The sequence below is a fragment of the Paroedura picta genome, chromosome 5 (genome assembly GCF_049243985.1).
Source record: "Paroedura picta isolate Pp20150507F chromosome 5, Ppicta_v3.0, whole genome shotgun sequence".
NCBI lineage: Eukaryota > Metazoa > Chordata > Lepidosauria > Squamata > Gekkonidae > Paroedura > Paroedura picta.
The window spans coordinates 21,141,252-21,169,203 of NC_135373.1; the positions used below are offsets into that span (position 1 = coordinate 21,141,252).

Here is a 27,952-nt window from a genome sequence, read left to right on the forward strand (position 1 = left end):
AACGGTCGAGCATTTTATTAATTGTAGAGAGGGAAACAAAATCGGGGGTATATACACGCACACGCACAAAAAAAATAATAAAATCCAACATATGTAAAAGGACGTGCCACTAATGGAGGTCAGAAGGGGGTGGTGTGTGTTAGGAGGTGCGTGGTTAGGACACACCCTCTTGCCCCGGTGCAAGTAGCACAAAGGTGGGAGCAGCAAACTGAAACTGAGACCGGGGGGGGGGGGGGGGTAGGAGAGGACTCATCAAATCTATTCTGTACGGTCACATGATAGAAACGGGGCGTTCTCACTGGCTCACGCCCACCCACAGGATCTGAGCACCCAGTCTGAATCCCCCTCATATTCCCAGTGACTGAAGACACCCTCCTAATAAAGAATCGTCCCTGTTAGAGGGAGGGTGAAGCTGGAGCCCTCGGCTAAACCGAAGACAATCACCTACCTGCTTCTCCCAAAAAATGGTTTGTGTCCGAAAACCTGAGGCCTGAGTGTGGGGCTTGGGCCCACTACCCGAACCTGGGTTCTCTTACAGGCGTCAGAATTCATGGCAGAGCCTCTTTGGCAGGAGGGGGAGCGGAAGAGGCTTTGCGTTGGGAGATTCATGAACGGTGCGGCGGCTGTGATGCCAGAGAGTTTAGTCGGCAGGAGACAGAATTAACTCTGGGGAGTGGGGCCTGCTGGGTTAGAGTTCAGCCAGCCAACGCAGCTCCATGCGCCTTTTCTGCACTCTCTCCAATCGACTGGGGTTCAGACCCTGAATGGAGAAACAGGCGGGGGTGTATGTCTGTCTTTGTGTGTGTGAGGGGGTCCTTATTGAACTGAAGGCAAGAGAAGGAGGTGCAGAAGCGTGCCTATTTCCAGCACTGCGCTGAAGTCTCATGCAACCTGTGGCCGGGACGCCAGAGGCCTGCGGAATGGGCGGAGGAGCAAACGTTCAATCCCGAGCGTGGCTTTTCTGGGTCGCTCTGCCTCTCTTGAGCGCCCCCATTGGGGGAGTAGAAAAGGGGGTCATTTGCAGTTATCCTGGTGAACAAACCAACCAAAAATCCCAAACCTGTCTAGATGGGAAAACCTGAATCTGCCTAGACGGGGAATAGGAGGGGGGAGATTATATCAGCTGCCCAGGAAGGTCAGAGACGAGGGAACTAAGAGCAAAAGAGAGAGGGAGGCGGCGGCTGGATGATACCACCATGCAGATCGGGGTGGGGGGCGGGGGAAAGTCAGTCATAAACATGCGAGGAAGACTGAAGGGGGGGGGTATTCGGTCCAACGGCATCCAAGTTGAGGAGACGGCAGCGCCAGTTCCCAGAGCTCAAGCCAGTGACAGCACTGTAGAGGGAGAGAATGAGACGAGGCGGTCAAAGAAAAAGCCAGATTTCACAAGCTATGAATCCGATGGTCCACTGCCTCCTCAAACCGTCTTTTCGGGAGGCCTGCATTTCCACTCGCACACAAAAGAATCCCCATACAGATGGCTGCTCAAGCGTAATCTCAGCGTTCAAAGACGCCCACTGTTGTATCAGAGGAAGCAGACTCCAGCCCACCAGGAAAGATGCTTCCGTAGGGCTGCTGGACGTCAAAAGGTACCAAGCAGACCTTTTAAAGACCCCCCCCCCTCCTCCCCCAGTGGAAAGAGCCAGGCCTGGAGTTCCGACAGTCATGAGAACCAAGGGCTGGCTTGCCTCTTGCGTGCTCATCACGGAAGGTGGCTCGCGTGAACGGATGAGTCACTGCTAGACCCGGCAGCGAGAACTCCCCGCCTGGCTCAAACAGAATCTATTTCAGTGAACCGTGTACTGGTGCGGCGAGATGATCATGTTATGTACGAGCATCTACAAACCGGGCTTGTCAAGTGACTGTGAACTCTAGAGCAGGGGTAGTCAAGCTGTGGTCCTCCAGATGTCCGTGGACTACAATTCCCATGAGCCCCTGCCAGCAAATGCTGGCAGGGGCTCATGAGAATTGTAGTCCATGGACATCTGGAGGACCACAGGTTGACTACCCCTGCTCTAGAGCACCAGGGGAGAGGGGGAGCAGGGAACCGTTCCCAAATTAAGTGTCAAACGCTGTCAAAACTCAGTGAGAGCTCGACAAAGAAGCTGGTACGGAAAGGCCCGCGTGCATAACTGAAAAAAATATACCCATTCAACAGCGCCGATAATGGACAAATGGATTAATAGGTCGAGTTTGTGTGGCCCAAACACCAATTACGGTGAGAGAGTTATTAGGAAGTGGCGCACAGGAATATATAAAGGAGGACCCAGAACCATTTTTTGAAATGCTGGACTCAGTCTGCACATGGGCTCACCGTACGGATTGGCGGCACCTCTTCCCTTCCATTGTTCTCCTCCCTAAAAACAACTCCTGGGAATCTTTCACTCCCATGAAAATGTGCTGCTGCCGTTCTTCAGAGACCAGGGTCCTCGCGTGTCCCGCCCACCCCCCTCCAATATTCCAAAAGATGACTCTTTCATTTCCATTTTTCAAAGGCCTACAAGGTTATTGACCCTCAGGGCAACCAAAGAGCCGACTGACCAGGGTAGGAATCTGCCACGCACACCCCCAACCCCCCATGCCAGAGCTTCTAGGTCCGGAGACAACCGTCCCTGCCTGCATTAATGTCTTTACATTCAGTCACTCCAGCACTAGCACTGATGGGCCTGGCTTCCCCTTTCACCGATCTCTCTAGCAAAGCTTTTGGGGATAGATTCCTCCTCCTGCTCCCCACAGATAGTCTGGGCCAACCAAAGCCTGGTAAAGAGGACAGGAGGGACAGACCAGGCTTGGGAAAATCGCCCCCCTCCCTCCCAAATAGATGCTTTCCAGGTTGACTGCATAGAGGGAAGCCGTTCCCAACTCACCGGACAGTGCCTCCTGGGCAAAATACTTGACATCCACATCAGGGTCCTGTGTTAGCTTCTCCAGCACTGGCTTCACTTCGTTCTGAAGGGTGCTGCGGGGGGGATAAGGGATGAGCAGAAGGCATGGCCCGATTTCTACAGTTCTCTCCCAAAGGCTTCAAGTGCTGCCCCCTCCCTTCCCCTCTTGGCAACTGCATCCCATCACCAAAACAAAACAAGATGCAGGGCTGCTGCCCACGCAGGCCAGCCTGGCCAAATCCAGCCGATCCCGGCAATACCTGTTGTCCAAGATTGGTCCTATTTTCTGCAGGGATTTGGCCACGTTGAAGCGGACATTGGCCACGGCGTCGCCTGCCATCCGCAGCACGGTGGGAAGCATGTGCTTGGTGGTGATCTCCTGCCCGCACACCTCTGACAGCACCTGGCGGGGAAAGGGATGGGGCTCTTAAAAGCTGCCTCCGGCCGATTTATCCCACTGCCTTTGTTACGGAGGGCCTGGGTGAGAGTTGGCCGGGGAGCCATCAGAAAAGCCCCGGGGGTTAGTTATCCAGCAAGATGCCTCCGGGATTCCTCAATGGGAGGGTACAGCCAAACCTTCTCAGAAGACTTAGGGGAAAACCATTCAGGAACAGGAGCCAGAGTGGCAATAGGTGAATTTGCTGCCAACAGATGCTTCCCTTGAGAGGTCTCAGGAAGGCCAATGGGGAGGGGCCATCCAGGAAAGGTGAAATCTGCACCCTGAACAGGATTTGCCAGCAGGGAGGAGGGCCAGTTTGGACGATGGGACTGCTCAGTGCAGGAGGCTTGGCCTGTACTCAGCATGGCTGGATGCCTCTCCAAACATTACCTTCCTCTCCTGGTGCCCCATTTCTCAACCAGGCTAGATCAAGAAGGGAAGCCACGTTAAACCTGTCCTTAACACTAGAAAAGAGCAAGAATTCAGGAGTGCCTGAAAGTCTAACACAATTTGAGGCAGGGTGAGAAGTTTGGGGGAATCGCTGGTCACAGGTATCTGGAAAAGTCAGAAGGATCTGAAGAAGCAAGCAGTGGCTGGTGGAACACACCTGGCCACGAATTTGGTTAGTCTTTTGAGGTGGTTCTGGACTCTAGTTCTTTTCTACGCAGTCAATGAGTGATTTTATTTCATGAGAGGTCACCAGTGGCCAATCAGGTACCTCCATCTGAGTTGAACCTGGACGCTCAGAGAAGTTAGCCCCATCCTCACAGAATAAATTTCAGAAGCACTCATGCCAAAAGTCTGATGGAATTGTGTTCAAAGTTGCTTTGCCATAAAGTATCCAGAAATGAGTACCCAGAATTATTTAGAATTATTAGCAACTGGAGCCTTTCTTTAAAATTGGCAGACAAAAACTCTCTCTAGTAATTGAAATGGTTGAAAGTTTCTACAGCTGGCTATGAGGTCTCGCAATTGTGGAACAATTAACGCTTCATGATGCATCTTTTCTGCTTTCTTTTCTTCAAATGGCAATAGAGGTCTTCTGATTTATTTACTCAGCTGGTCTAACCAGAGAAATTTCTTTCCCAATAACTGGGAGGCGCCACAGCTTAAGTTAAGGCAGACATCCAAAATCTGACACCTAATGTTCCCTAGAAGCTGCAGAAAGAAGCAATATGACACATAACCAACTGTCTCTTATTCCTTTCCATGGCATGAGGCTGCTTGCCCTTCCAGGATGCAGAATGGTCCATTCTTAGGCACGGTGTCGGATGCCACCCACCCCTCCCCTCCCACCAACTCACATTGATGCAGAAAAGGGTGGTCATGCGGTGCAGGTAGTTGGGGTCATTGGACATGGCCAGCACTTTGGGGATGATGGTGGCGTGGGCCCAATCCTTGCCAAACTTCTCCACGAGCTTCTTGAGGTTGCTGGTCGCTGCCTCTCGGATGGCATAGACTGGGGGGGGGGGGGGAAGAGACACACACATAAGCAATTAGCTGGCTGCACAAGTTAAAGTCGAGAATGTAAGTCTGTGCCCAATGGGAACTCCTAAGGAATTTCTGCTTCTTCTGCCCCTTTAACAAGTCAAACGAAATTCACGGCAGGGTAAGAACTTCTGTGAGTCACTGCTTCACTTCTTTAGATACGGCTAGAATGCCAGAAATTAGCAGCAACACTCAAAAGATCCAACCCTGCCACAAATTTTGTTAGTCTTTAAGGCAGGGGTAGCAAATGCTGGCAGGGGCTCATGGGAATTGTAGTCCATGGACATCTGGAGGGCCGCAGTTTGACTACCCCTGCTTTAAGGTATAACGACATTCTTCCGGAGAGTGCCTTAGGAAAGCAAGGACTGCCGTTTATGGTGCGTTATCTTGGTTCCCACCCTCTTGTTTCCAGTTTCTTGCAATTCAACTTTTGCATCATCCATGTCACGGCTTTCGCTGCTTATCGCAAAGTTTCTGAACCCCAATGGCTTAGAGCCTCAGCAAGAAAGCTGGACCATAAATGGATACAATCTGACATGGGGCAACTCCATTTGATCCAACCCTAAGAAACGCTTTGGGACTGCGGCACCTTTAACCTTCACCAGCCCCTCCGGAGAACTCCAAGAAGGCAACAAGGAAAAAAAGAATCTGTCCAATGGCTTAATCAAAATTTAAGCCAATGGACAGATTCTTTTTTCCTTGTTGTGTTTTTGGGATCACCCACTTTCTTCTTGCAGAACGCCAAGAAGGCAGCAGACTCCGGAGAGTTCCACAGGCAGGTTTCCAACAAGACAGTTCAGAATGGCTTTGTGACCAATTAGAACAGGGGTTTAGTCAAGGCTATGGTCTTCCCAGTTGCAATGTATGGCTGTGAAAGTTGGACCATAAGGAAGGCCGAGCGTCAAAGAATTGAGGCTTTTGAACTCTGGTGCTGGAGAAGACTCTTGCGAGTCCCTTGGACTGCAAGGCGAACAAACCGGTCAGTCCTCGAGGAGATCAGCCCTGCCTGCTCTTTAGAAGGCCAGATCCTGAGGATGAAACTCAAATACTTTGGCCACCTCATGAGAAGGAAGGACTCCCTGGAGAAGAGACTAATGCTGGGAGCGGTTGAGGGCAAAAGAAGGGGACGACAGAGAATGAGGTGGATGGATGGAGTCACTGAAGCAGTAGGTGCAAACCTAAATGGACTCCGGGGAATGGTAGAGGACAGGAAGGCCTGGAGGATCATTGTCCGCGATGGGTCGGACACGACTTCGCACCTAACAAAGAACAGGGATAGACAAACTGCGGCAAATGCTGGCAGGGGCTCATGGGAATTGTAGTCCATTGGCATCTGGAGGACCACAGTTTGACTACCCCTGGATTAGAAGGTTGTACGGCTCTATAAATCCTGCCTTTGTTATAAGGCTGGGTTTGACTTTCAGCCGTCCAGCGCTGTGTGAGGGACTCCTAAGAATGTCACAGGATACTCTTCTCTCTCTGGCTTGTTAGCAGCCTTTGTATAAGACACCTGATTAGTTTCTTCTCATCACTAGATGACAGGTGCAAGATGACCTGGCTCATCCTAGGGCTTGGGGTAGCTTGACCAATGACTTTCTGACTCGTAGCCAGCAATGAGGGTATAAGATGCTTACTTTTAGCTTTGCATCTCATCTCAAGGCCTGACTTAGGTTCACTGTCTTCAGTGGTTCTCAACCTGGGGTCGGGACCCCCTTGGGGGTTGAACGACCCTTTCACAGGGGGCGCGGCAGGGCAAGCAGCTAGGCAGGGGGAGCGCCATCCACACAACAGCCTTGTGGAGTAGATCGAGATAGAGCAGAAAAGAGCAAGATCGGCATGGTGGGACAAGAGGCAGAACTGAACTGAGAAACCCTGGAAAAAAACAATTGATATACAATCATGAACAATGGATCTTCACGCCATTGGTCAGTTTTGGTTTAATTTCTGTGAAAGAGCCCTTGCATCATTTTATGGTTGGGGCTCACCACAACGGGAGGAACTGGATTAAAAGGGCACGGCATTAGGAAGGTTGAGAACCACTGACTGTTCAAGGCCCAGTGAATGGGAGCTCAGCCTGCTATTTTGGCAAACTCGATCACTGCTTATTGAAATCTTCCTGAGAGCAAACCTCAATCTTGCAGGTTGTTTCTTTGGGATTTCTGCACACCTTGGGGCTCCTGGCCAGAGCCCCAAGCAGAGGTCTATAACATAAATATCTGGCACTGTCAAAACTGCATGGTTTGCCAAGGGAGAAGGCTTCTGTCAATTCAATCAGTATGCCAGCTGACACTTTCCTCCCAAGAACAGAAGTAAGAGGCAGATTCCAGTTACCGACAGCTTCCTACTCTCCTCCTTCCGACTGTCTTTGGATAATTTCAGTCAGCCAGGCGTGTGGGTTTTTAAATTTAGAAGAGTTGGTTCTTATATGCCGCTCTTCCGTACCCAAAGGAGGCTCAAAGCGGCTTACATTCGCCTTCCCTTTCCTCTCCCCACAACAGACCCCCTGTGAGGTGGGTGAGGCTGAGAGAGCCCTGATATTCCTGCTTGGTCAGAACAGTTTTATCAGCGCCGTGGCGAAGCCAAGGTCACCCAGCTGGTTGCATGTGGGGGAGCGCAGAATCGAACCTGGCATGCCAGATTAGAAGGACGCACTCCTAACCACTACACCAAACTGGCTCTCAAAAAAAAAACTTTAAAAACTGGCATTACAATATGACTTGAACCTTACAGTAAGGGTGCTGCTGGATCTGACAGTATTTCGGTGCCACTTGGACCACTAATTTGTAATCTGCTTTCCCCTGTGTACTATATTTATACTTAGGTGTTGGTCTGGAGCAACAGAGCCAAGTTTGATTCCAGTGGCACCTTTCGAGATCAAAGTTTTATTCCAAATATAAGCTTTTGTGTGCATGCACACGACATCAGATACATCAGGTAGCTGAAGAAGTGTGTGAGTACATGAAAACTTATACCAGCCTTTTCCCCAAACCTTTGACCATGGAGGCAACCCTGAGAAAATTTTCAGGCTTTGAGGCATGTTGGAAGAGATGTCACCTGACCATGCCACCTGGAAGGGCTACAACTCCTTGCCAGGCCCCTTAACCACACCCCCGAACCCTGGAGTTCATCAAGGGCCAGAGCTTGCAAGATGACAGTCAGGTAGAGTGTGAGTCATTTGCATGCAATTTGAGCTGATTTGCTGAGTCCTCTGTCTCTATTGGTGGCACGCTCCCAGAGAGAGCGGATCAGGTAGCGAGTGACCTGTCCTTTTGGAATGTATATGGCTTACTGATGCAGCATTTCAATTTGTTCCCAGCCATCTAGAGAGGAAGTTGTTTATTTGGGGAGAATTTTTCCAATCTTTCGGCTATGCCAAAGCTGAACAACACAATCAGTCCGCTAACTCCAAACAACTGAAGGACGCCTTTGATCAGCGGACATCGCTTTGCTGAAAAGGCACGTGGACTTAATGCTCTCAACAGCCATGGAAACAAACTAGCCTCCTCGTCACATCGTTCTAAAACACTGCCATTAACCCAAGCTTAATTGCCCCAGAGGCTGGAAAAAAGCATATCCTCTTTTACAGCACAAAAGCGCAGTCTTTTTTTTTTACTCCTGCGCTAAAAGCATTGAATGAGTCAATGCTCTCTGCTGGAAAAAAAAGTTTGCAACAAAACCACCTGACAAAAGAAGCTTTTAAAACACACGTTCAAGCTGTGGCTTTGCTGATTAAGCCTAAAAAAACAGTGGATATCTTCAGGACTTGGGTCCGGAGCCCAGGAACTACTTTAATGTACCCACAACCACTGACGTCTGGCCTCTCCTACAGGTAATTGTGCCAAATTTGCAAAAGCCAAAGCATTAGCCTTGCTCTTGCCAGCTGTTACCAGCCCAGATCTTGGGACCCCCCCCCCCCATGTTCCCCTGCCAGTGAGTTACCTATCTGGAAGCAGAACCCTGCAAGTACAGCAACTGCGAATGGACCAGGGGGCAGCGGAGGGGGGGGGGGGGGACACACACAGCAGCAGAGGAAGGCAATGTCGATTTGAACCGACGCTTTACTGAGATCCTTACCGTGATCCACCAGCCACGCCATGCAGAGGGAGTTCAGCTTTTCGTCAAAGAATTCCACACCCTGGAGAGGGGAAAATGGCGAGGACTTCAGCGTGAACATCCAAGAGTGCCCAATGCAGGCACTCCCAATTAACTCCGGCTCAAATGGGGCAGCTTAAGGAAAAACCAGTGCTGCCGACACCCCTGGGAGACTGATGGAGTGCCCAGCACTCCAGGATACAAATGAGGCTGCCTTATGACAGGTAAGTCCGCTGGTCGATTGCGGCCAGTCTTGTCTGTTCAGACCAGAAGTACCTCTCCAGGGTCTCAAGTAATGGCCATGCGCTGCATATGTTGACTTTTTTGTTTTGAAGAGACTAAACCTGGGACTTTCTGCATGTAAAGTAGAGGTAAACAGAGAGCTGGAAGGGAGACCCTCCAAGGGTTACCTAGTCCAACTCCTTGCACAAGGCAGGAAATTCACAACTACTCCCTTCCCAAAGTTCCACAACAACTTCAGGATCCCCGAGCCAATCTGCCTTAGAGGAAAACCCCTTCCTGACCCTGAAGTGGCGATCGATATTGCCACGGGCATGTTAATAAAGGGCCACGAGAGCCGAGCACCAGCGCATCCCTCCCTCTCCCCATCTACCTAAACGGTCCGCCACATAGCCGCAGCCTTAGTAATATATTCGCCAGAAGCAGCACAAGCTGGCCAGTTGTCATGAACCTGGATTCGTGCCGGTTTTGTTTCTCACAGCCTGGCAAAGCCAGACATTGTAAAACTGTAAATCTGTCTGCTGGCTCCATGACTCCCCTGCTTTCCTAGCGGGGCATTGTTATCTGCTTCCCTTATCGACTGCTCCTATGACCTTGTGTAGACGGTGCAGTCTCAACAGAAATGTAACTGCTGGGATCAAAGCTGAGCCATCTGGCCCACCTGGGAATTCTTGCACCTTTGGTGCCCTGTGCTCTCCCGCCGATTTGCCTATGTCCCCCCTCCCCTATTGACTGTGTACTATAATAAGCCTGAGATGTTTACTGTATCTTTGTAACTGCCAAGGTCTTTGATCCAGAGATCTTGGCTTTCCAGCAACTCTGCAGTTTCCATTCAATAAAGCTCTCCTTTGGATTTTCAACTGCCTGTTGGGTCTGGGATGTCTCTTTACCTCGGACTCTGCTTGCTGGGCTCAGCTTGATTCCTGACATCAGTCCTGTCTGTGCTTAAAAAGGACGTTCAGTTGCTTTGGCCTTGGAGCTCTCTCCGGCCGCTTGGGACTCCGGCTTCTCAAGCCTGGTTTTGGCCACAGCCTGAAGAGTGCTTACCAGCTGCCCGGCCAGCAAGGGCATGTACTCGATGATGGCCAGGCGCACCCGCCATTTGGCATCTTCTGCCAGCTCCACGATGGCCGGCAGCAGGGACTGGGAAAGTTGCCGGATGCCGATCACTTCGTTCACGCAGTCCAGGTTGGAGATGATGTTGAGCCGGACTTCGGGGCACTGTGGGAGACAGGGGAGGTGGCTGAAATGGGTCTGCTCTGCCGCGACGTCACACCTCGCCCCTCTATTGATTCAGCACAAAAACAAAGAACTTGGGATCTTTCTCCCGTCTAACCTGCCCTCTCTTCACATCAAGGCCCGATCAAGTTAATGCTGACTAGATTAAAAACCTAAGAGCCCTGCTGGATCAGATCAAGATCTAGTCTACCATCCTGTCTCACTCAGTGACAGGGCAAAGAGGCCAAGGCCTTCATAAGAACCTCAGAAGAGCCCTGCTGGGTCAGACCAGGAAGGGTTCAGCTAGTCCAGCATCCTGTCTCACACAGAGGCCAACCAGTTCCTCTGAAGGGCCAACAACAGGGCATAGAGGCCGAGGCCATCATAAGAACCCAAGAAGAGCCCTGCTGTATCAGACCAGGGGTTCAACTAGTCCAGCATCCTGTCTCAAACAGAGGCCAACCAGTTCCTTTGGAGCTCTCATGGTAGGGCATAGAGGCTGAGGCCTTCCCTTGGTGTTGTCTCCTGGCACTGAAATTCAGAGGGTAGCTGCCTCTGGACACGGAGGTTCCCACATTCATGAACTCAAGCAAGTCGGCATGGACAGAATTTAATTAACGAGGCTGATGAAAAATCTTGGGGCCACCTCTGTACTGCTGGAACCAAACAACCCTGCCAAACTGAACAGGGATGACTCTACAAACGAAGCTACCCTGTACGTAATCAGATCACTGGATAGCCTTGATCCCATCAGATCTCAGAAGCTAAGCAGGGCCGATTCTGGCTCATATCTGGATGGGAGGTTTCCAAGGATTTGGGTGCTAATTCCTCCAAAGAACACAAGAGTCATGACGCAAAGGCAGGGAAGGCCAAGCCACCTCTGAACGTCCCTGGCCTGGCTGCCAGACAATCCTCGGATCTTTTAACGATACTACAGATGGCCTATGAGAAATCACTGGGCAAGAACAAGGCTACAAGTCTGGAGGGAAGGTATCCAAATGTTGCAAAGGAAGAATGTAAGGGTGGTGGTGGTGGGAGGAGACAAAGGACTCACCTCATCTTTGAGCTGAGCTAGGAAGAGCGGCAGGAGGTGCTCAATCGTGTTGTCCTTGCCCAAAATGGGTGACAGCCCCATGATCACAGATGCCAGGGCGGACTTGACGTGCTGGTTGGCATCCGACACCAGTTCCTGGAGGACACAAAGGAATCATTTTAAAAGAAGCCACAGGAGCTGGCTGTTTAGCACCTCCCCAGTTGCACTTAGCATGCCCAGCGGGTTTCTTGGCCCTCCACACAGCAAGCAAGAGAGAAGGAAGGAAGCACACACAATGGCTTTTGTGCCCTGCCACAGAAAATTACAGCAAACTGTGAATCACTTGCTCCTTCACTCAAACTCAACACATGAAGACAATTCATATTCTGCAAGTAAACACCAAGATCCATTTCCAGAATGCCTTTTGGTCACTAAACTAGGATTGGCTTTTTGAAGCCCTTTTAGAGTGGAATGGAAATTAAGAAGGCAAGAGAAGCCATGTCGGATCAGGCCAATGGCCAATCCGACACTGTGTGTGTCAAACAGTAGCCAAAGCCCAGGTGCCATTGGGAGATCCCACAGAAGGGCCAGATCCCCAGACACCGTCCCACTGTGTGTCCCCCAAACCCCAGGAATCTAGAACATCACGTCCCAGACAGAGCATTCCATCTATACCTTGGGGCTAAGATCTACTGATGGACTTCTAACTCCATGTGTTCATTCAATTCTCTCTGGAAGCTATCTATGCTTGTAGACACTACAATCACTTCATGCAGCGGCGAATTCCATGTGTTAACTATTCTTTGGATGAAGAAGTGATTCTTTTTACCTTGTCAAGCCTGGAGGATGCAGGAATTTACATATATGCAAAGAAAGACTGGTGGAGTGCCAGGAAGTCAGCTAAGTTTTCTGAAAGCTTTTGCAGCCCTTGATGTGATCAGAAGCTGGACTAGAATGTTTTCCTTCCCCTACCTACTTTCTTCTCTGCTTGTTATGAAAAGTTCCCAAATTCAGTGGTGCTATAAGCCATTAACACTTTTGCAAGACTGCAATGCAGAGGGTGAGCCAGAGGCAATAGGGACAGGTAAATGAGCTCACGAAGAAAGCTGCTGGACTGACACACACCTTGATGCAGGGCAAGATCTGGGTCATGATGACATTCTCACGGCAGTCCGGAGACAAGTTCTCGCAGAATTCTAAAAAGGAGAGGAGGGGAATGAGTCATCATGCTGGCAGTGCACAGCTAGCTGAAAAGAACGTAGTGGTGGACAACCAGGATCGACTCCAGATTGGTGCAGTCATTCAAATGCATGACTGGGCTCGTTAACCCACAATATACAGAACACACATGAAGCCCCCTCAACCTGAGTCAGACCTCTAGGCCTATTATGCATGTATCAGTTATCAATGCAGTCAGTTAGCCAACCCTTTTAAATTGCCCTTTTAAAAAACATTCCCATTTATGTATGTGCTGTGATACTGTGTTGGTTTTTCCCCAGTGATTATGCACCTTAAAAAGTTCCTATGGTAACTCTGGGGTGGGGGGAATGAGAGTTCGAGGAGGGAATTCCGTTGCTAGGCAATGTCATTCACATTCCAACTAGCTTTGTCTGCAATAAGCATTTGAATTGTAACCAGTATCTTGGTCAGAGAGTCTTGGTCTCCGGAAATCAAGTTACAAATGACTTATTTCTGGGGGAAATTGCTCTAAATTGGCTGCCAGAAAGCAACCCAGAATTAAGGCAAAGCCCCTTCTTTCCTAAGAAAAAGCTGCGCAGAACATCCAGGCTGTCCTCGGGCTATTACGGGCAATAGGAGACTGTTCACGTGATCGCTAACACTGAGGAAGCAGAAATCAGCAGCAGGCGCCCCCACCCCCCATGGTCACTGATCAGAGGTAGAATTTTGTAGACTCAGGAGCATTCACAGAAGGAGAAAATGCCATAAATATCACAGGGTAATTTCTACTAATTTACATAGCAATACAGTTGGCTCATGAGCCTCTTGTGGTGCAGGATGGTAAGGCAGCCAAACATGCTGTCTGAAGTTCTGATCATGAGGCTGGGAGTTCGATCTCAGCAGCCGGGTCAAGGTTGACTCAGCCTTCCATCCTTCTGAGGTCAGTAAAAAGTACCCAGCTTGCTGGGGGGTAAAACGGTAATGACTGGGGAAGGGAATGGCAAACCATCCTGTATTGAATCTGCCAAGAAAACGCTAGAGGGTGTCACCCCAAGGGTCAGACATGACTCAGTGCTTGCACAGGGGATACCTTTACCTTTACAGTTGGCTCAGTTGCCAGGGCAAATGGCATGTTCACATGATCACTGCCTATGGCAGAACATCAGCGTGTTTGTTGTGGGGAGAGGAAAGGAAAGGTGTTTGTAAGCCATTTTGGGACCCCTTCGGGTAGTGAAAAGCAGGGTATAAAAAACCCAGCTCTTCTACTTCTTTCATGTTATCTTAGCAGTTCTATTTCAGGTGCCTGCATGCTCTACTCAAGCATACAGGCACCTGACTTTATTATCTGACTTCATACCCAGGGCAAAGTGTTCGTATTTGCACCAAACACAAGCAACTGTCTCTGGGGCTCCAGGTTATGCCATGCACAAGGCCTGACCATGAGAGTCTATGAGACCTCTGGAAGACCCTTTTCTTCCAGTCACCTTAGCATGCGTAGCCCACTGCCATAACTACTTATCTCCCCCCCACACCCTTCAACTCAAAGTTCCACTCCTGTCTTATGTTCTTCCTAACATGGAGAACCTGCAGGGTCAACAGGGACGGACTCTGAGCCACAGCTGAGACAGACCTTTGACCTTATGGGAGGCTGCAGCGCGCACTTCAGCTTCACAGTCTTTCATGAGGTTCTGGAAGGCCGGCACCAAGTCGGTCTTGGTGATTTCTGGTCCGACTGCTTTCTGAAGCTGTGGGAAAAGGAAAGGGAAGCTGCTTGGGGACTGTGAAAAGAAACCTGGTGCTGATTGACGCGGAGGCAAACACCATCTCACCCTCTGGAGGGAGGACAAGCCGTCTATGCAGCTGTCAGGAAACCCCGGCCTCAAGCGTTGCCAGGTTACCAAAGACAGCCAACGCTTACCTCTGTGAACTTGTCAGCCACCATGTAACGGACCCTCCATGACTTGTCTTCTGCCGCTTGCCGTAGCGTCGGCATCACCAAGGACTCCAGGTCCTCCTGGGGCAGGAGTTGCGCGATGTTAACGCAGGCCTCCACGGCCAACAAGCGAACGGAGTCCTAACGCCGGGGATAAGAGAGGAAATTAGGATGTTTTAAATCACATAAAGCAGGAAATGCGCCCCCGGTCCCCCTTATTCTATCTCAGCCCTCTCGATGCCTGCCACCAGGCCTAGCTGTGACACGGACCTGCTCATCGGAGGCCAAGTTAGAAAACATGGGGATGATCTCGCTCTTAACGTGTTCCAGCTCCAAGACCTTTGCAAATTCGCCCAGCTTGGAGGCTGCGGCTCGCCTCACCATGGGGGTGTCATCTGAGCACAAATTCCGGAAATACCTGTGGAAAGAGCAACAGTTGGGAAACGCAAGCCCATCCGAGCCCTGTCTCTGGCCTGCAGTCCTCCAAGACGGGACCTCCCCTCCACCCCTCGTCTTAAGACCCCTCACGTACTGCCGGAGCTCAGCTTTGACGGAACTGGAGACCCGAGGATAGCAGACGCTGAAGAGGCCGCAGGCCGAGGTGCGGGAGGTGAACCAGTCACCGCCAGCCAGGCGCTTCACCAAGGGCACGAAGTGGGCCTCGAGGTCCGATGGAGAGTGTTCGTGGGAGGTGGCCCGCAGGGACTCCACGGCCTTGTCCCGCACCACCGTCTCCTCAACCGTGGCGAGGCTCTCGAGGGGAGGCTGCGGGAGAAAAGACAGACTGAGCAGGCCAAGAATGGGCAGGCACACGTTCTGCTGCTTGCCATGCCAAATGCCGACATCTGGCAAGTGGTTAACAGCCCTCCTTGTGACAATTTGGGGATGACACCAAATTGGGAGTAGTGAATGCAGGGAAGGGTGGTGGCCGGGGGAGGCTTCCGTGCACTTGGGGCAGGCCCGCCCGGAAGCCGGGGAATCGCAGAGGAGGGGGGAGGTCGGCGGGTGCCCCGGCCCCTTCAAAGCCCGTCATTATGGACAGGTTTTGAAGCCTAGTGTCTATAATAAATAACAACATAACTATTCTTATATGCCACCTTCTGCTTGGCCCAGGCTGGCTCACAACAATATTTAAAACAATCCTATCCTATTTCTTTATGATTTGCACATACAACCTTCCGTAGGCTGAGACCTCTTGCTGAGACCACCTGTGGGAGTTCAGTGTTTTGGGAGGGGCTGGGTCTCTGTGGGAACCAGCATGAAGAAGGTCCCAAGTTCAATCCCCAGCATTGACAGCCAAAGATCTCAGCTGGCCAACGCTGGGAATGAGCCATCATCGACCTGAGAAAGCTTCTGCCACTCATGTTAGACACTGCTAAGCGACATGGATCATTGGTCCAAGTTGGTTATGGCAGCCACCCTAGCGCTGGTTATGGTTGCCGCCCTGGCGCACAAACAGAAGGGTCTCTTCTTATCAGAGGCCAATGGCTTACCAGCAAGCAGTGGACATATTCAGGGCCCCCGACCAGAGCAGTGAAGGTTCCCAGCTGTTCGGCCAAAGCGAGGAGCACTTCGTCTTCATCGTAGATGGTGTCTGCAGGGACACAAGAGAGATGGGGATTGAAGACGTTCGTGACCAGGAAGAACAGCGTCTGAGTTCACAGGAATCTCTGGGCCATGTAGCTTATGCCATGTCATGCCCTAGCTGGGGGGGGGGGGGGGGGAGGTTTGGAATGGAGTGAATGTTGAGTGACAGGAGACTTCTAAGTGGGGTGCAGGCAGAAGAATTGGGGGTGGAGAGGAGAGAGAAGACAGAGAAATAGAAACAAGCGAGAAGATGGCATCAGAGCACAACAATGGTTTCGAGAGGGAAAGTGCCTGTTTATCATGTTTTTACAGTATTAAGACTACATTAAACTATAAAGAGTATAACAGTTTGTTTATTCCCTGAAGGAGTCACAAAGCAGCTTACAAACACCTTTCCTTTCCTCTCCTAACAGACACCCTATGGCAGGGGTAGTCAAACTGCGGCCCTCCAGATGTCCATGGACTACAATTCCCAGGAGCCCCCCGCCAGCATTTGCTGACAGGGGGCTCCTGGGAATTGTAGTCCATGGACATCTGGAGGGCCGCAGTTTGACTACCCCCGCCCTATGGGGTAGGGTGGGACTGAGAGAGCCCCAAGAGAATTGCTCTACAGAACATCTCTATGAGAATTGCTCTGTGAGAAAGTCCCCCCAGCTGGCTGTACAGGGAGGAGTGGGGTATCTAACCCGGTTCTCCAGATCAGAGTCTGCCACTCTTTAACCGCTACACTGTGCTGGCTGCCAGTTGAGTAGGAAGTCTGATTTGCAGGCCAAATCTGAGCTGCTAATCAAACATTATTTCCAGGTACTGGGAATGCTCATAAATAACCAGCACGTCTTCATAGCATTTAGCACAAAGTGTTTTTTTCCCAAAAGTCTCGAAGTCATAATCGTTAAACCAAAGACAGCAGCTCAATGGCAAGGTCCTTAGGGCCCAGGGTTCCAGCAAAGGTCCTGGAGGCGTTCCATAAATCTATCTAAGGGACCGCCTGTTTGAATACGTCCCCTGCAGGACGCTACAGCCAATCAACTGGTTATCCCCAGCCCCAAAGAGGTTTGGCTGGCCTCAACCAGGATCAGGGCCTTTTCATCTCTGGCCCCTGCTTGTTGGAATGAGCTCCCAGAGAACATCAGGGCGCTGACGGAGCTAACACAGTTCCGCAAGGCCTGCAAGACAGCTCTTCTGCTAGGCTTATGGTTGAGGCTGGTCTGCCTGAGAGAGCATAGCATCTCATGAGCCTCCCTGACCAGACAAGATTTCCTTCTGTATCTTGCCATTACGGCAAAGTCTCTGCAATTGTCTAATGCTAGCTTTAGTCATTCGGTAATGTTGAACTATTTATGTGTTTTATAGTTTTAGCAGGATAATATGATAATGTGCATTTTCCACAATGCTATATACCACCCTGAGGTGACAGGCTCACGAGGGGCAGCTTATACATTTAAGTAATAAATAAATCAGGTTGCCCTAAGCAAAGTTTTCTGTGTTGCTCTGTCCCCTGCCTGCAACCAGTCGCATGCTTTGTCCCGTTCCCGCCTGCCCCAGGCCGTGGATGGATCTCTGGGCGGCACGCAAATGTGTTTCGCCTCTTCATAGATAGCTCAGGCTGTTTATTTTATGTTATTTTCAGTCTTTTCCAAGGAGAAACAATCGTTTCTCAGCGGCCCGGCGAGGGAAAGTCAGTTTGAGGCAGTGCAAATGGCACGGCACACCATGCGCCGCACCCTGCTGGCCCCAGCAAACGGGCTGAATATCAGATTCCTCAGCTGGAGCACAAATTCTATGGATGACGGTTGTGCCATTAATTGGAGAAGCTGGCACACACGATTTGGGGTGGCTAATTGAACCGTGGGGATGCGGTGGGAATAACCAGGGCACGTACTGAACGTACGAAAGATCCACAAGCTTATCGGAGTCTGTCTCTCTTTGTTTATGTAATGGGAAAAGCCTATACTGGTAGCTGGGAGTTTGAGACCACGACATCTTTTAAAGTGACAAATCTAGAGAGGTTTATTAGAGGCTCTCACTGCTGTTGGGGGTGTGAGTTACGAAAGGAATGATCATGGCACCTCCGGCAACTGGACTTCCTGCTGCTAGCTTATAGGGCAAATATGCCCTGTGTTTGTTTCTGTGCACCAGTCTCCTGCAGTGCACCTAGTAAATCCTTTACTGAAGCGGATGCTGAATAATTCCTATGTTTGTCTCTTTATTTCATCGATAACCCGCCCTTCTTCCCGTTGGGGGTCCAAAGTGGCTTCTGACGCTCTTGCCCCACTCCATTTTGTCTCGACAACAGCACTGTGTGAGGCAGGTTAGGCTCCGAGGTAGTGACTGGGCCAAGGTCACCCGGCAAGCCTCCGCGACATAGTCGGAATTCGAGCCTGGGTCTCCCAGGTTTTTGCCTGTTGTTCTGACCACTACACCGACCTGCCTCTCTGATGTTGCCATGAGATCAAGAGAGAACTTCCTCCTGCAATCCTTTGGGGATTGTACACCTTCATTGCTAAACCGAAAATGGAACAAAAACCCAACCTTAAACAAAGTCAGTGGTCAATAATATTAAATAATGCACTCTTATCTTAAACCAATTATGAAGTATAGCTGGGTGGCCAAGGGAAATCTGTTTGGTTGGGGGAGCTTGATCTGTTTAGCCTGGAGAGGAGACGACTGAGAGGGGTTCTGATAGCCATCTTCAAGTATTTAAAAGGCTTCCATGTAGAGGATGGAGCAGAGTTGTTCTCTCTTGCCCCAGAAAGACGGACTAGAACCAATGGATGAAATTAATTCAAAAGAAATTCCGTCTAAACATCCGGAAGAAGTTCCTGACAATTAGAGCGGTTTCTCAGTGGAACAGGCTTCCTCGGGAGGTGGTGGGTTCTCCGTCTTTGCCAATTTTAAAACAGAGGCTGGATAACCATCTGATGGAGGATGATTCTGTGAAGGCTCAAGGGGGTGGCAGGTTACAGTGGGTGAACAATAGGGTGGGGAGTGTCCTGCATAGTGGACTAGATGACCCATGAGGTCCCTTCCAACTCTATTATTCTATGATTCTATGGTGTAGCCCGAACAAATACTGCCATAGTGTCTCTCTTTGGAGCCCTATCTTCTAAGAGATGTAATATCTAGGAACATGACTCTCAGCTATTGTTTCCCTCTGCATAGAGAGTGTATCTCATGTGTGTCAGAAAAAAGCTACACCAAACAGATTTCCCAAGAAAGACCCGGTTGGGTTGAAATGCGTTTGTGATCTGTTCATGTGCAGTTAGATCTGTATTGTACCCATTCATAGCAAGGCTATGCTTATTTACACTCAGCACACACAACCTGTCAATCTGGACATCGCACCTGGACCCTTTACTATGATTTCATTTAATGTCGGAAGTGAGGATTCGGCACAGAGATTTAGGGTAAGGTACTGATGGCAAAACAAATTCAAATGGAGATTTTAGGATGAGAGACTTAATGTAAAACAGATACATACAGAAGAGTTGCAGACCCTAGACCAGCCTTTCTCAACTTTTTTACCACTGAAAACCCCCTGAAACACTGTTCAGGCTTCGAGAAAGTGCTGCAATCATGCAGAATACATTTTTGAAGCAAAGCTGTGAACACACCCAACTGGGGCCCCTCCCCTTCCCACCCCCTCCAGACCCATTACTGGCCATTTTGAGGGGAGTGGGTGGGTTTACATGCCCATATATAGTCGTATCACCTGGTAAATGGTTAACAAGTTTTTAAAATATATAAAACTAGCTGCAAAGCCCATTCCTAAGAACAGGCCTTCAAAGGGCCCCCTCACCTGGCCCCTAGCCAGGCAGCTTAAGGTGGCTTTGGGCTGCAGTTCCAAGCCAGGGACAGGCAGGGGCTGGGAGGCCCTCGTTAGCACGCCCTCCACCACAACCTTTTGCCCAGGGCCCTCTCCTCTTACTTGCTGCTGGCTCCAGGCACTGAGGTGTCTGAGAGCAAAGAGGCTAGAGTCCAGGGACGGAGGGCGGGAGCTGCAGGGGCAGGGCCAATCAGGGCAAAGCTGGCTGCATCCTTATTGGCCCTATTCCAACTTGGACAGCTAGACATGTCCCACCCCCTAGGCTGTTTCATAAATATATAGAGGAACAACCATGGATAAGGATTAATCAACTCCCACTTGTTCAGGAAACCCTTCCAGGGCTGCCAAGAAACCCCAGGGTTTCAGCAAACTCTGGTTGACAAAGCCTGGCCTAGCCTCTACTCCTGCAGCACACAACAGTTCTAGATACTTTAAGTTACCTGTGAGGAAAGGTAAGAGCTCGCTGCGCGTTCGCTCCACCCCCAGGGCCAGTGCGATAGTGGAGAGTTTCTTGATGCTGTTTAGACGAAGCTGCGTAAAAGAAGAGACAATTTAAAAGATTTAGAAAGGGAGAGGAAGGGAAAGTGAACTTGCTTGCCTTGAGTCTAAAAGATGGAGCTTAACACATCAGATCACAAATCCCAGGTTTCTGAGCTCGACAGATTCGTTTTAGGTCCTCTCATGGACACTCTTAGCATCCCATCAGCCTTCATTCTCACGCTTAGGTATACAAGCTATGTCAAATGTGGCAGCCGTCTCCCCCTTTATGAAAACGACTTGCTACGAGAACCGCGGCTGGTTTATGCTGCCAGATTTATCTACACAACAACAGAGAGAAATTAAGTGATAGCATACGGACCGACTGCGGACAAGGTTGTATATATGAAATGCTGACAGCCACATCTGTCGCTGGAGATACTAAAAGGTGAAGCGTCACCCTTGGAAGTTATCTGCATACACAACAGCGTATCCAGCATTCACCAACTTCCACTGGAAAAGACCTGTCAGGAATGCAGCCTGCACCCTCCAGAAAATCAGACTTTATCTAAAGCTCCCCCGGTGACCTGCTCCGTTATTGCAAGAAGAGCACGTGCAGGAATGGCAGGATCTCAAATTACAGTATTTGCTGACATATAAGACTACTTTTCACCCCTGAAAAACATGCCTCCAAGTGGGGGGGTCGTCCTATATGCCGGGTGCACTTCAGTTGGGATAGACATAGCTGCCCATAGTGGCCCATAGTACTGTAATGTAATGTAACAAACTCTATATTTTGAGTGGAAATGTGGGGGGTCGTCTTATACGCCCAGTTGTCTTATACGCCGGCAAATACGGTAACTCTGGGGCATAACGAACAACCTGGACCAAAAACAGATAATGGCAAAGGCATTGCAGTCAGACATCAGTCCAAGCAGCAGGTTGTACAGGTGACAACCAAATCTGCATGTTCCAGAACCAAATCTGTGTGTTCCAGAACCACTGCTGCAGCAGTGCAGATCCTTTACACTGATCTGGGCTATGGCTTCTAATAATCAAGGAGGCATTAGTTCTCCATTCAACAAACAACAGGCACAATCCATTCTGGTACCTTCAGCTACAATCCAATGGGGGCACTTACTTGGGAATAAACCCAGCTGAACACAGTGGGACACAAACACATAGAGAGATGGAGAGAGAGAGAGAAAGAGAAGGAAAGAGAGAAAGAGGAGAGAGAGAAGGAGAGAGACTCAGGAGAGAAAGAGAGAGGGAAAGAAAGAGAGAAGGAAAGAGAGAGATAAAATGAAAGAGAAAGAAAGAGATTAGGAGGGGGGAGAGAGAGAGGGAGGGAGAGAGAGAGAGGAAGGAGAGAGAAAGAGAGGAGAAAAAAAAAGGAAAGCCAAACAGAAAGGGAGGTGTACAGTGTAAATATGTCAGACACAAAAGCAAAATGCAACACTGTTGTCAGGGAAAATCCAGATTCATTTTGTTGGGGAGCTATTAACATAAACATGCATTTTGAACAAGCTGAAATATAAAGTAACTGATGATGAAGATATCAGCTGTTATTTTATATTTATTTAAAACATAAGAATGGCTCATGACATCTTCTATCTGCATAGAGGTGTACCATTAACTTCTGCAGCTTTGAGTTTGTTTCCTCCCTAAGCGCAGCTGGGGAAAACTGATGGGCCAATGACTTAGAAAACAAGGATGTTGCTATGATGCTTTGGAGATTCATCAGCTGATGTAGAAATTCAAAGCCTGAACCCCCACAAAGATAAAAGGATTTTGTTAGTACACTGCCAATCGTTCACAGCTTTGTGCCTCTGTTATTGGTGTCAATTTTATATTTCTTGCTGAAGCTGACGCTTGTTACTTAATGATAACAATGCTTGAAATGCTTCGTTTGAAGAAGAAAACTGGCAATTGGAACTTTTATGTTTGGGATGCCATTCTTTATGGACAATTTCAGCGCCCAAGTGTTACGTGATAGACACACTGCGGAGACGACTGTCCAAATGAAATCATTATATGCAGTATGGGGAATGTTTTAACATCTCTACTCAATATATACCGAGCCTCTTGTGGCACAGAGCGGTAATGCAGCAGACATACAGTCTGAAGCTCTGCCCATGAGGCTGAGAGTTCGATCCCAGCAGCCGGCTCAAGGCTGACTCAGCCTTCCATCCTTCCGAGGTCGGTAAAATGAGTACTCAGTTTGCTGGGGGGTCAACGGTAATGACTGGGGAAGGCTGGCTCCAGGCACTGGAGAACTAATGCCTCCTTGATTATTAGAAGCCATAGCCCAGATCAATGTAAAGGATCTGCACCCCGTATTGAGTCTGCCATGAAAACACTAGAGCAGTGGTCCCCAACCTTTTTATCACCGGGGACCACTCAACGTCTTTTACTGAGGCCCGGTGGGGAGGCGTAATTTACTCCTCTACTCTCAACCACTGCCCTAACTCTCTCTGATCGCTATGGTAATGCTTAAACGTCCCTTCAAAATAAGATACAGACACGCCACAACAATGAAGTGTGTTGTAAATGGCTGGGGGGGATGAAGTAAAGGGCCAGGGGGCGGGGGGGGGGGAAGAAGGCGTCCTTCGGGGCCCACCTCCAATTAGTCGAAGGACCACATGTGGTCCACGGCCAACAGGTTGGGGATCGCTAAGCTAGAGGGCATCACCCCAAGGGTCAGACATGACTCGGTGCTTGCACAGGGGATACCTTTACCTTTACCTTACTCAATATATAATAGTGTGGCTGTCAGGTTCATTCTCTAGCTCCTAATGAGAGGAATTTGGATTTTGCCTAACACAGTGTTGCATTTTGCTTTTGTGTCTAATGCAGGTGGCCTAAGCATCAGAGGTGTCCCACAAATGTTTTGATGTCCAAGTGGGAGATTTTGCATCACCCAAATCACGGTACTAACAAGATTTACCAAGAAGACGGATCAAGAAGGAGAGCTGCGGCAGTTCTGCCTCCAGGAATACCTTAAAGACTATTGTTTGCAGCAGGGGAAGAGGGCAGCAACTCACAAGACCTCCTATTTTGCCACAAATTTTGTCAGCCTAAGGTGCTACCGAACGCTTGCTCTTTCCTAAGTCTCCCCAAAACACACTGGAACTAAATCTTCATTCAGCTGGGGCTCAAGACATGTGGCTTTAGAAGATAAATTCGCATAAGCCCATGGTTCTCTTAATGCACTTCTATGCCGAGGCAGCCAAATTGTGACTTTCCAGATTTCTATGGACTACATTTCCCATGTGCTTGCAGGGACTCGTGGGAATTGTAGTCCAGGGATATCCAGAGAACCACAGTTTGGCCACCCCTGATATATGCCCACATACTGCTAAAAAAATTATTGCTTTTGGCCCACGGAGAGTATTGTCTGTGGGCATTTGGCCACTAATGCAAATGAGGGCTTCCGCCAGCCAAGGAACTAACCAATCAAAGGAACATGTTAAGGTCCAACCAGATTGCTCTGCTTAGAGCCAATCCGATTGCTCTGCTTAGAGCCAATCAGAGGCAGCTGCGGGCTGCCTGAAAGGTATAAAAGTGCATGAGTTTGCCTGTATTTCTCTGTTCAGTGTTTGGAGTTTGTTGCTGGAGTTCCTAAATAAAAAGAGCAGTTCTGAAGAATTGGACTCTGTGTTCACTGAACCCGCAGACTTAATAGAGAGAATGAGAGACAAGAACATGTTAAAAGCTTTCTTCGGTGGGTTGCCCAAAGATGACTTGTGATTCGCCAAAGGTGTGCATGTACACAACCTTTTTAAAAATCAAGGTTTAAGCTTGATGCACCCGTCTCTTTTTTTCTCTCTTGCTCTCACAAGGTGACTAACCACCTTAAAACTCTTCAAACCAGGAATGCAACACACTGCGATCAGAGCAGCTATACAGGTGTATTTCGAGCTCAGACACACCAAGTCCCACCCTGTCCTGCTCCCCTTGCTGTGCCACTGGGCCAACCAGCCGAGCAAGTTCCAGTTTTACCCTGATTTGCCCTTATAGTGACAGGCTTGTGAACAGACCCCTAGGGCAGGGTTAGTGAAGCAGGGAATCAACAGGGGCTAACAAATAAGGTCCGGCAGATAGTTTGGCTTATTTCTGTAGAACAGTGGTTCTCAACCTGGGGGTCGGGACCCCTTTGGGGGTTGAACAACCCTTTCACAGGTGTTGCGGCAGGGCAAGCAGTTTGGCCGAGGAAGGGGGACGCCATCCACACAACAGCCTTGTGGGGTAGATCGAGATAGAGCATTCGTCTGTCTGGAGCAGTGGAAAAGAGTGAGATCGGCATGGTAGGACAAGAGGCAGAACTGAACTGAGAAACCCTGGGGGAAAAAACAATTTATCTACAATCACGCACAATGGATCTTCATGCCATTGATCAGTTTTGGTGTAACTTCTGTGAAAGAACGCTTCCATCATGTTATGGTTGGGGCTCACCACAACATGAGGAACTGGATTAAAGGGTCGCGGCATTAGGAAGGTTGAGAACCACTGCTGTAGAAGATCAGCTCGGCCCGGCATACTAATGCACAAGACTTGCTGCCTAAATCGCTTAAGGCGGCCACCCCCATGCTGTGAGAGGTTTAGCAGTGCTGAGATTCACATGCTATGAAATACCCTTCTGATAATCTCTTAGAAGCCTTTTTAAATATTACTTGTACAGTATGCGTAACGGACACAGGCGCCACTTCACAGGGCCTTCATCAAGAAAGGGAGAGGACTCTGCCTCCCAGGCACATGCAATTTAAATGCCACAACAGGGAAAAGACAGGACGGAAAAGCAAGGGGCAGACGTGACCAAATGCAGTGCTGCTGGGTTACAATCCAGACAAAGCCAGAAACGCATCACATTTTTAATTCAGAATTCTCAAGCGCCAAAACAGAGACCAAACACATTTGTGCATAAGCCTCATGGTCATCTGACAGAAATGCTGATTTTATGGACTTAGGCAGATTGGGAGTGGGTGGGCAGGAAGGGATGGGCCAGTGTTTGTCTCTTGTGGCCCTTCCTTGCAAACCCAGGGTAGCCAGTGCAGCTGTTGGAGTGTGGGTCCGCACTAGTTGAAGTTTCTGGATCAGGGATAAGGGTAGGCCCATGGAGAGCGAGTGGCAGAAATTAAGCCTAGAGGTGACTGTTGCCAAAATCACTGTGGATAGGTGTTTTGGGTCCAAAAAAGGCACCAGTGGCTAAGCTTGACAGAGGTGGAAGAACACTGGCCGAGCAATGCACGCCATCCAGGTAGGGCAGTCTAGAGCTCCAGTGGCAGCAAAAGTCAACACAAAATTTCCCACCATGTCCTGAAGTGGGCCCTGTCTAGCAAAACCTTCCATTAGAATTAATTTGGCAGTTCTTTAAGGCAAACCTGGAGAAATGTTCTCTGGCTCTAGAGTTAGCCCTTAGATTTAGAAGCCATACTCATTGTTTAGCCTTCAGAGTTCCTGTGAATGATCAACTGTTTCTCATATTTGCATTAAAGCCATGACAGGGTTATTGTAGCATATTGATAAACACCAGGGGTTATCAAGGCGGCCATCACCACTGCAAAGCCAAGCCTAACTTCTTCCCAATTTCTCATAATTTCATTATTCCTTTTAAGAGTTCCATTTATTGCCATATTAAAAGGCAGTACAAGAAGCAACTGATCCCTCCATCCCTACTGAGTGGCATAAAAGTAGTGAGAAAAAACCTCTTGCACCTTTTTTATGCCACATACAACAGGAAATAATAAACTTGTTTCCACTACGGTGGATCAGTAAGAGACAAAGCACCAAAATCCCTGTAGTTTCCTGGTGCCACCATGACATTTCTAGGTGACCTGGGTCTTGTCTAGCTTTGCCTTGAGGCGTTCCTGGTCTATTCTGGGCTTACTATCAGTCAGGTTTCATTAAATCATGCTGCTGGATGCCATCCAGCCCCAAGCACAATCCCCTTGCAGGACTGATTCCACAATGCTATTTGCCACAAATTAGGAACACTAATATCAGGGCTCTCTCAGACTCACCCCCCCTCAACAGGGTGTCTGTTGCGGGGAGAGGAAAGGGAAGGCGAATGTAAGCCGCTTTGAAAATCCTTTGGGTAGAGATAAGCGGCATATAAGTACTCTTTTTCTTCTAAATCGTTTCACAATTTTAGACTACAGTAGAGGCAAAAACTAACACTGAGAAGATGCTGGCTTCCCTGTTCGATTGTCCACTAGCAACATCATATGACCCCTCCTTAGGCAGAAATCCATCTTAATAAGAGGTGCAAACATAAGGTTTTTGCAATTGGCCTAGTGGAATTTTAAAAATAAATTATCTTTAATTACTTCATATTTTAACCTTTGTTGTCAGCTGCCCTGAGCCCTGTTGGGAAATGGCAGTGTAAAAGGCTAAAAGTAAGCAATCCTCCATAGGGCAGGACATCTCGGAGGGTCATATCACCTGGCTCAGGGGTAGTCAAACTGCAGTCCTCCAGATGCCCATAGACTACAATTCCCATGAGCGAACGCTGGCAGGGGCTCATGGGAATTGTAGTCCATGGACATCTGGAGGACCGCAGTTTGACTACCCCTTGCAAGCATCACGAAGCCAAGCCCTGTGGAGCTCCCAACTGGCTCCGAAGCAGGACCATTATCCCTTCCGCCATGTAAACCCAAACGAACGGGGACTCGGCCCAAAGCATCCTAGCCAAGAAAGAACAAGAGGGGCCAGGACCCCCCCCCCCGCCCACAAAAGGCTTTCCTTTGATTGGTCAGCTCGCTTCTGTGTAACAAATGGACTCGGCCCCGCCCAATCGGAAGCACCCTTTCACGAATGGGACAAAAGAGAAGAACGCGGCGACCACTCTAAGGTTCTGCAGGACCGAGGAAATAGGCCGCCCGGCCAATCACACGGCGTCTCTCTTAGCAAGAACGAGGTCAAAAAATACAGAGCCTTCCATTAGCCAACACCCTACTCCTCGTTTCCTCCGAATGAAAACCACTGCAACCAATCAAGTGCGGCCTCTCAGGGCTCAAGGGGGAACTGGCGCATGAGAGACCATCGCTGATTGGCCGCTATGCCGGGCAGCCGTATTTCGGGCCTTTACGACCCGCTTCGCCCACAGCCGCTATCATTCAGTAGGCAGTGAAGGGCCCGCGGTCAGCGCCGGTACCTGAACGTCCTCGTTCCGCAGCTCGTCGATTAGCACAGCAATAGGGTACAGCGAGTCATCTCCGTCGGCGGCCGCCATTTTAGCTCCCGGCTCCGATTCTGAAGGGTGCGCGGGGTTCACGCTGAAGCCTTCCAGGGGCGGTCCGGATGCCATTGGATGACCGGAATGTGACTCCAGGCCGCTTGTGTAATTCATTGGTCCGTTTTGGGGTTTCTTACTAATCCCGCCTCTCTCGTACGCCTATTTGAGAACAAGTTCTATCAATGGACTCTTCGCCTGGTGATTGGAGGATCTTTTAAGTATGCGCTCTGACAGAAAAAAAATTGCGGAACGGAGAACCAAACTCCCGCCCCCTTTCTCTACCTCAATTGGCTGAATCCCCGGCCTTCGACGCCGCGATTG

The 27,952-nt window shown here is 49.5% G+C and overlaps 1 protein-coding gene across 1 annotated transcript; it reads right to left on the minus strand.

The window, feature by feature from the left end:
• On the minus strand, positions 1 to 27,759 carry LOC143837270 (uncharacterized). Its single transcript, XM_077336889.1, has 15 exons — positions 27,551 to 27,759; positions 20,361 to 20,451; positions 16,001 to 16,101; positions 15,040 to 15,272; positions 14,778 to 14,925; positions 14,493 to 14,648; positions 14,205 to 14,319; positions 12,521 to 12,591; positions 11,417 to 11,551; positions 10,192 to 10,365; positions 8,887 to 8,947; positions 4,629 to 4,783; positions 3,146 to 3,288; positions 2,868 to 2,959; positions 1 to 1,335 (listed from the first exon to the last, which is right to left on the minus strand). The coding sequence occupies exons 1-15, from the start codon at positions 27,743 to 27,745 to the stop codon at positions 1,319 to 1,321; spliced, it is 1,887 nt and encodes a 628-aa protein (XP_077193004.1). The 5' UTR covers positions 27,746 to 27,759; the 3' UTR covers positions 1 to 1,318.
• Positions 27,760 to 27,952: the final 193 nt, after the last annotated feature.

What these genes read in the sequence shown, in the direction of transcription:
- LOC143837270 (XM_077336889.1), bottom strand. Translation starts at nt 27,745, where the DNA reads ATGAATTACACAAGCGGCCTGGAGTCACATTCCGGTCATCCAATGGCA. An exon ending in GTCAAAGCTGAGCTCCGGCA is followed by an intron (nt 14,926 to 15,039) that starts GTACGTGAGGGG and finishes CTCTTTCCACAG; the next exon opens with GTATTTCCGGAATTTGTGCT. An exon ending in CCACCCTTTTCTGCATCAAT is followed by an intron (nt 3,289 to 4,628) that starts GTGAGTTGGTGG and finishes TTTCCCCGCCAG; the next exon opens with GTGCTGTCAGAGGTGTGCGG.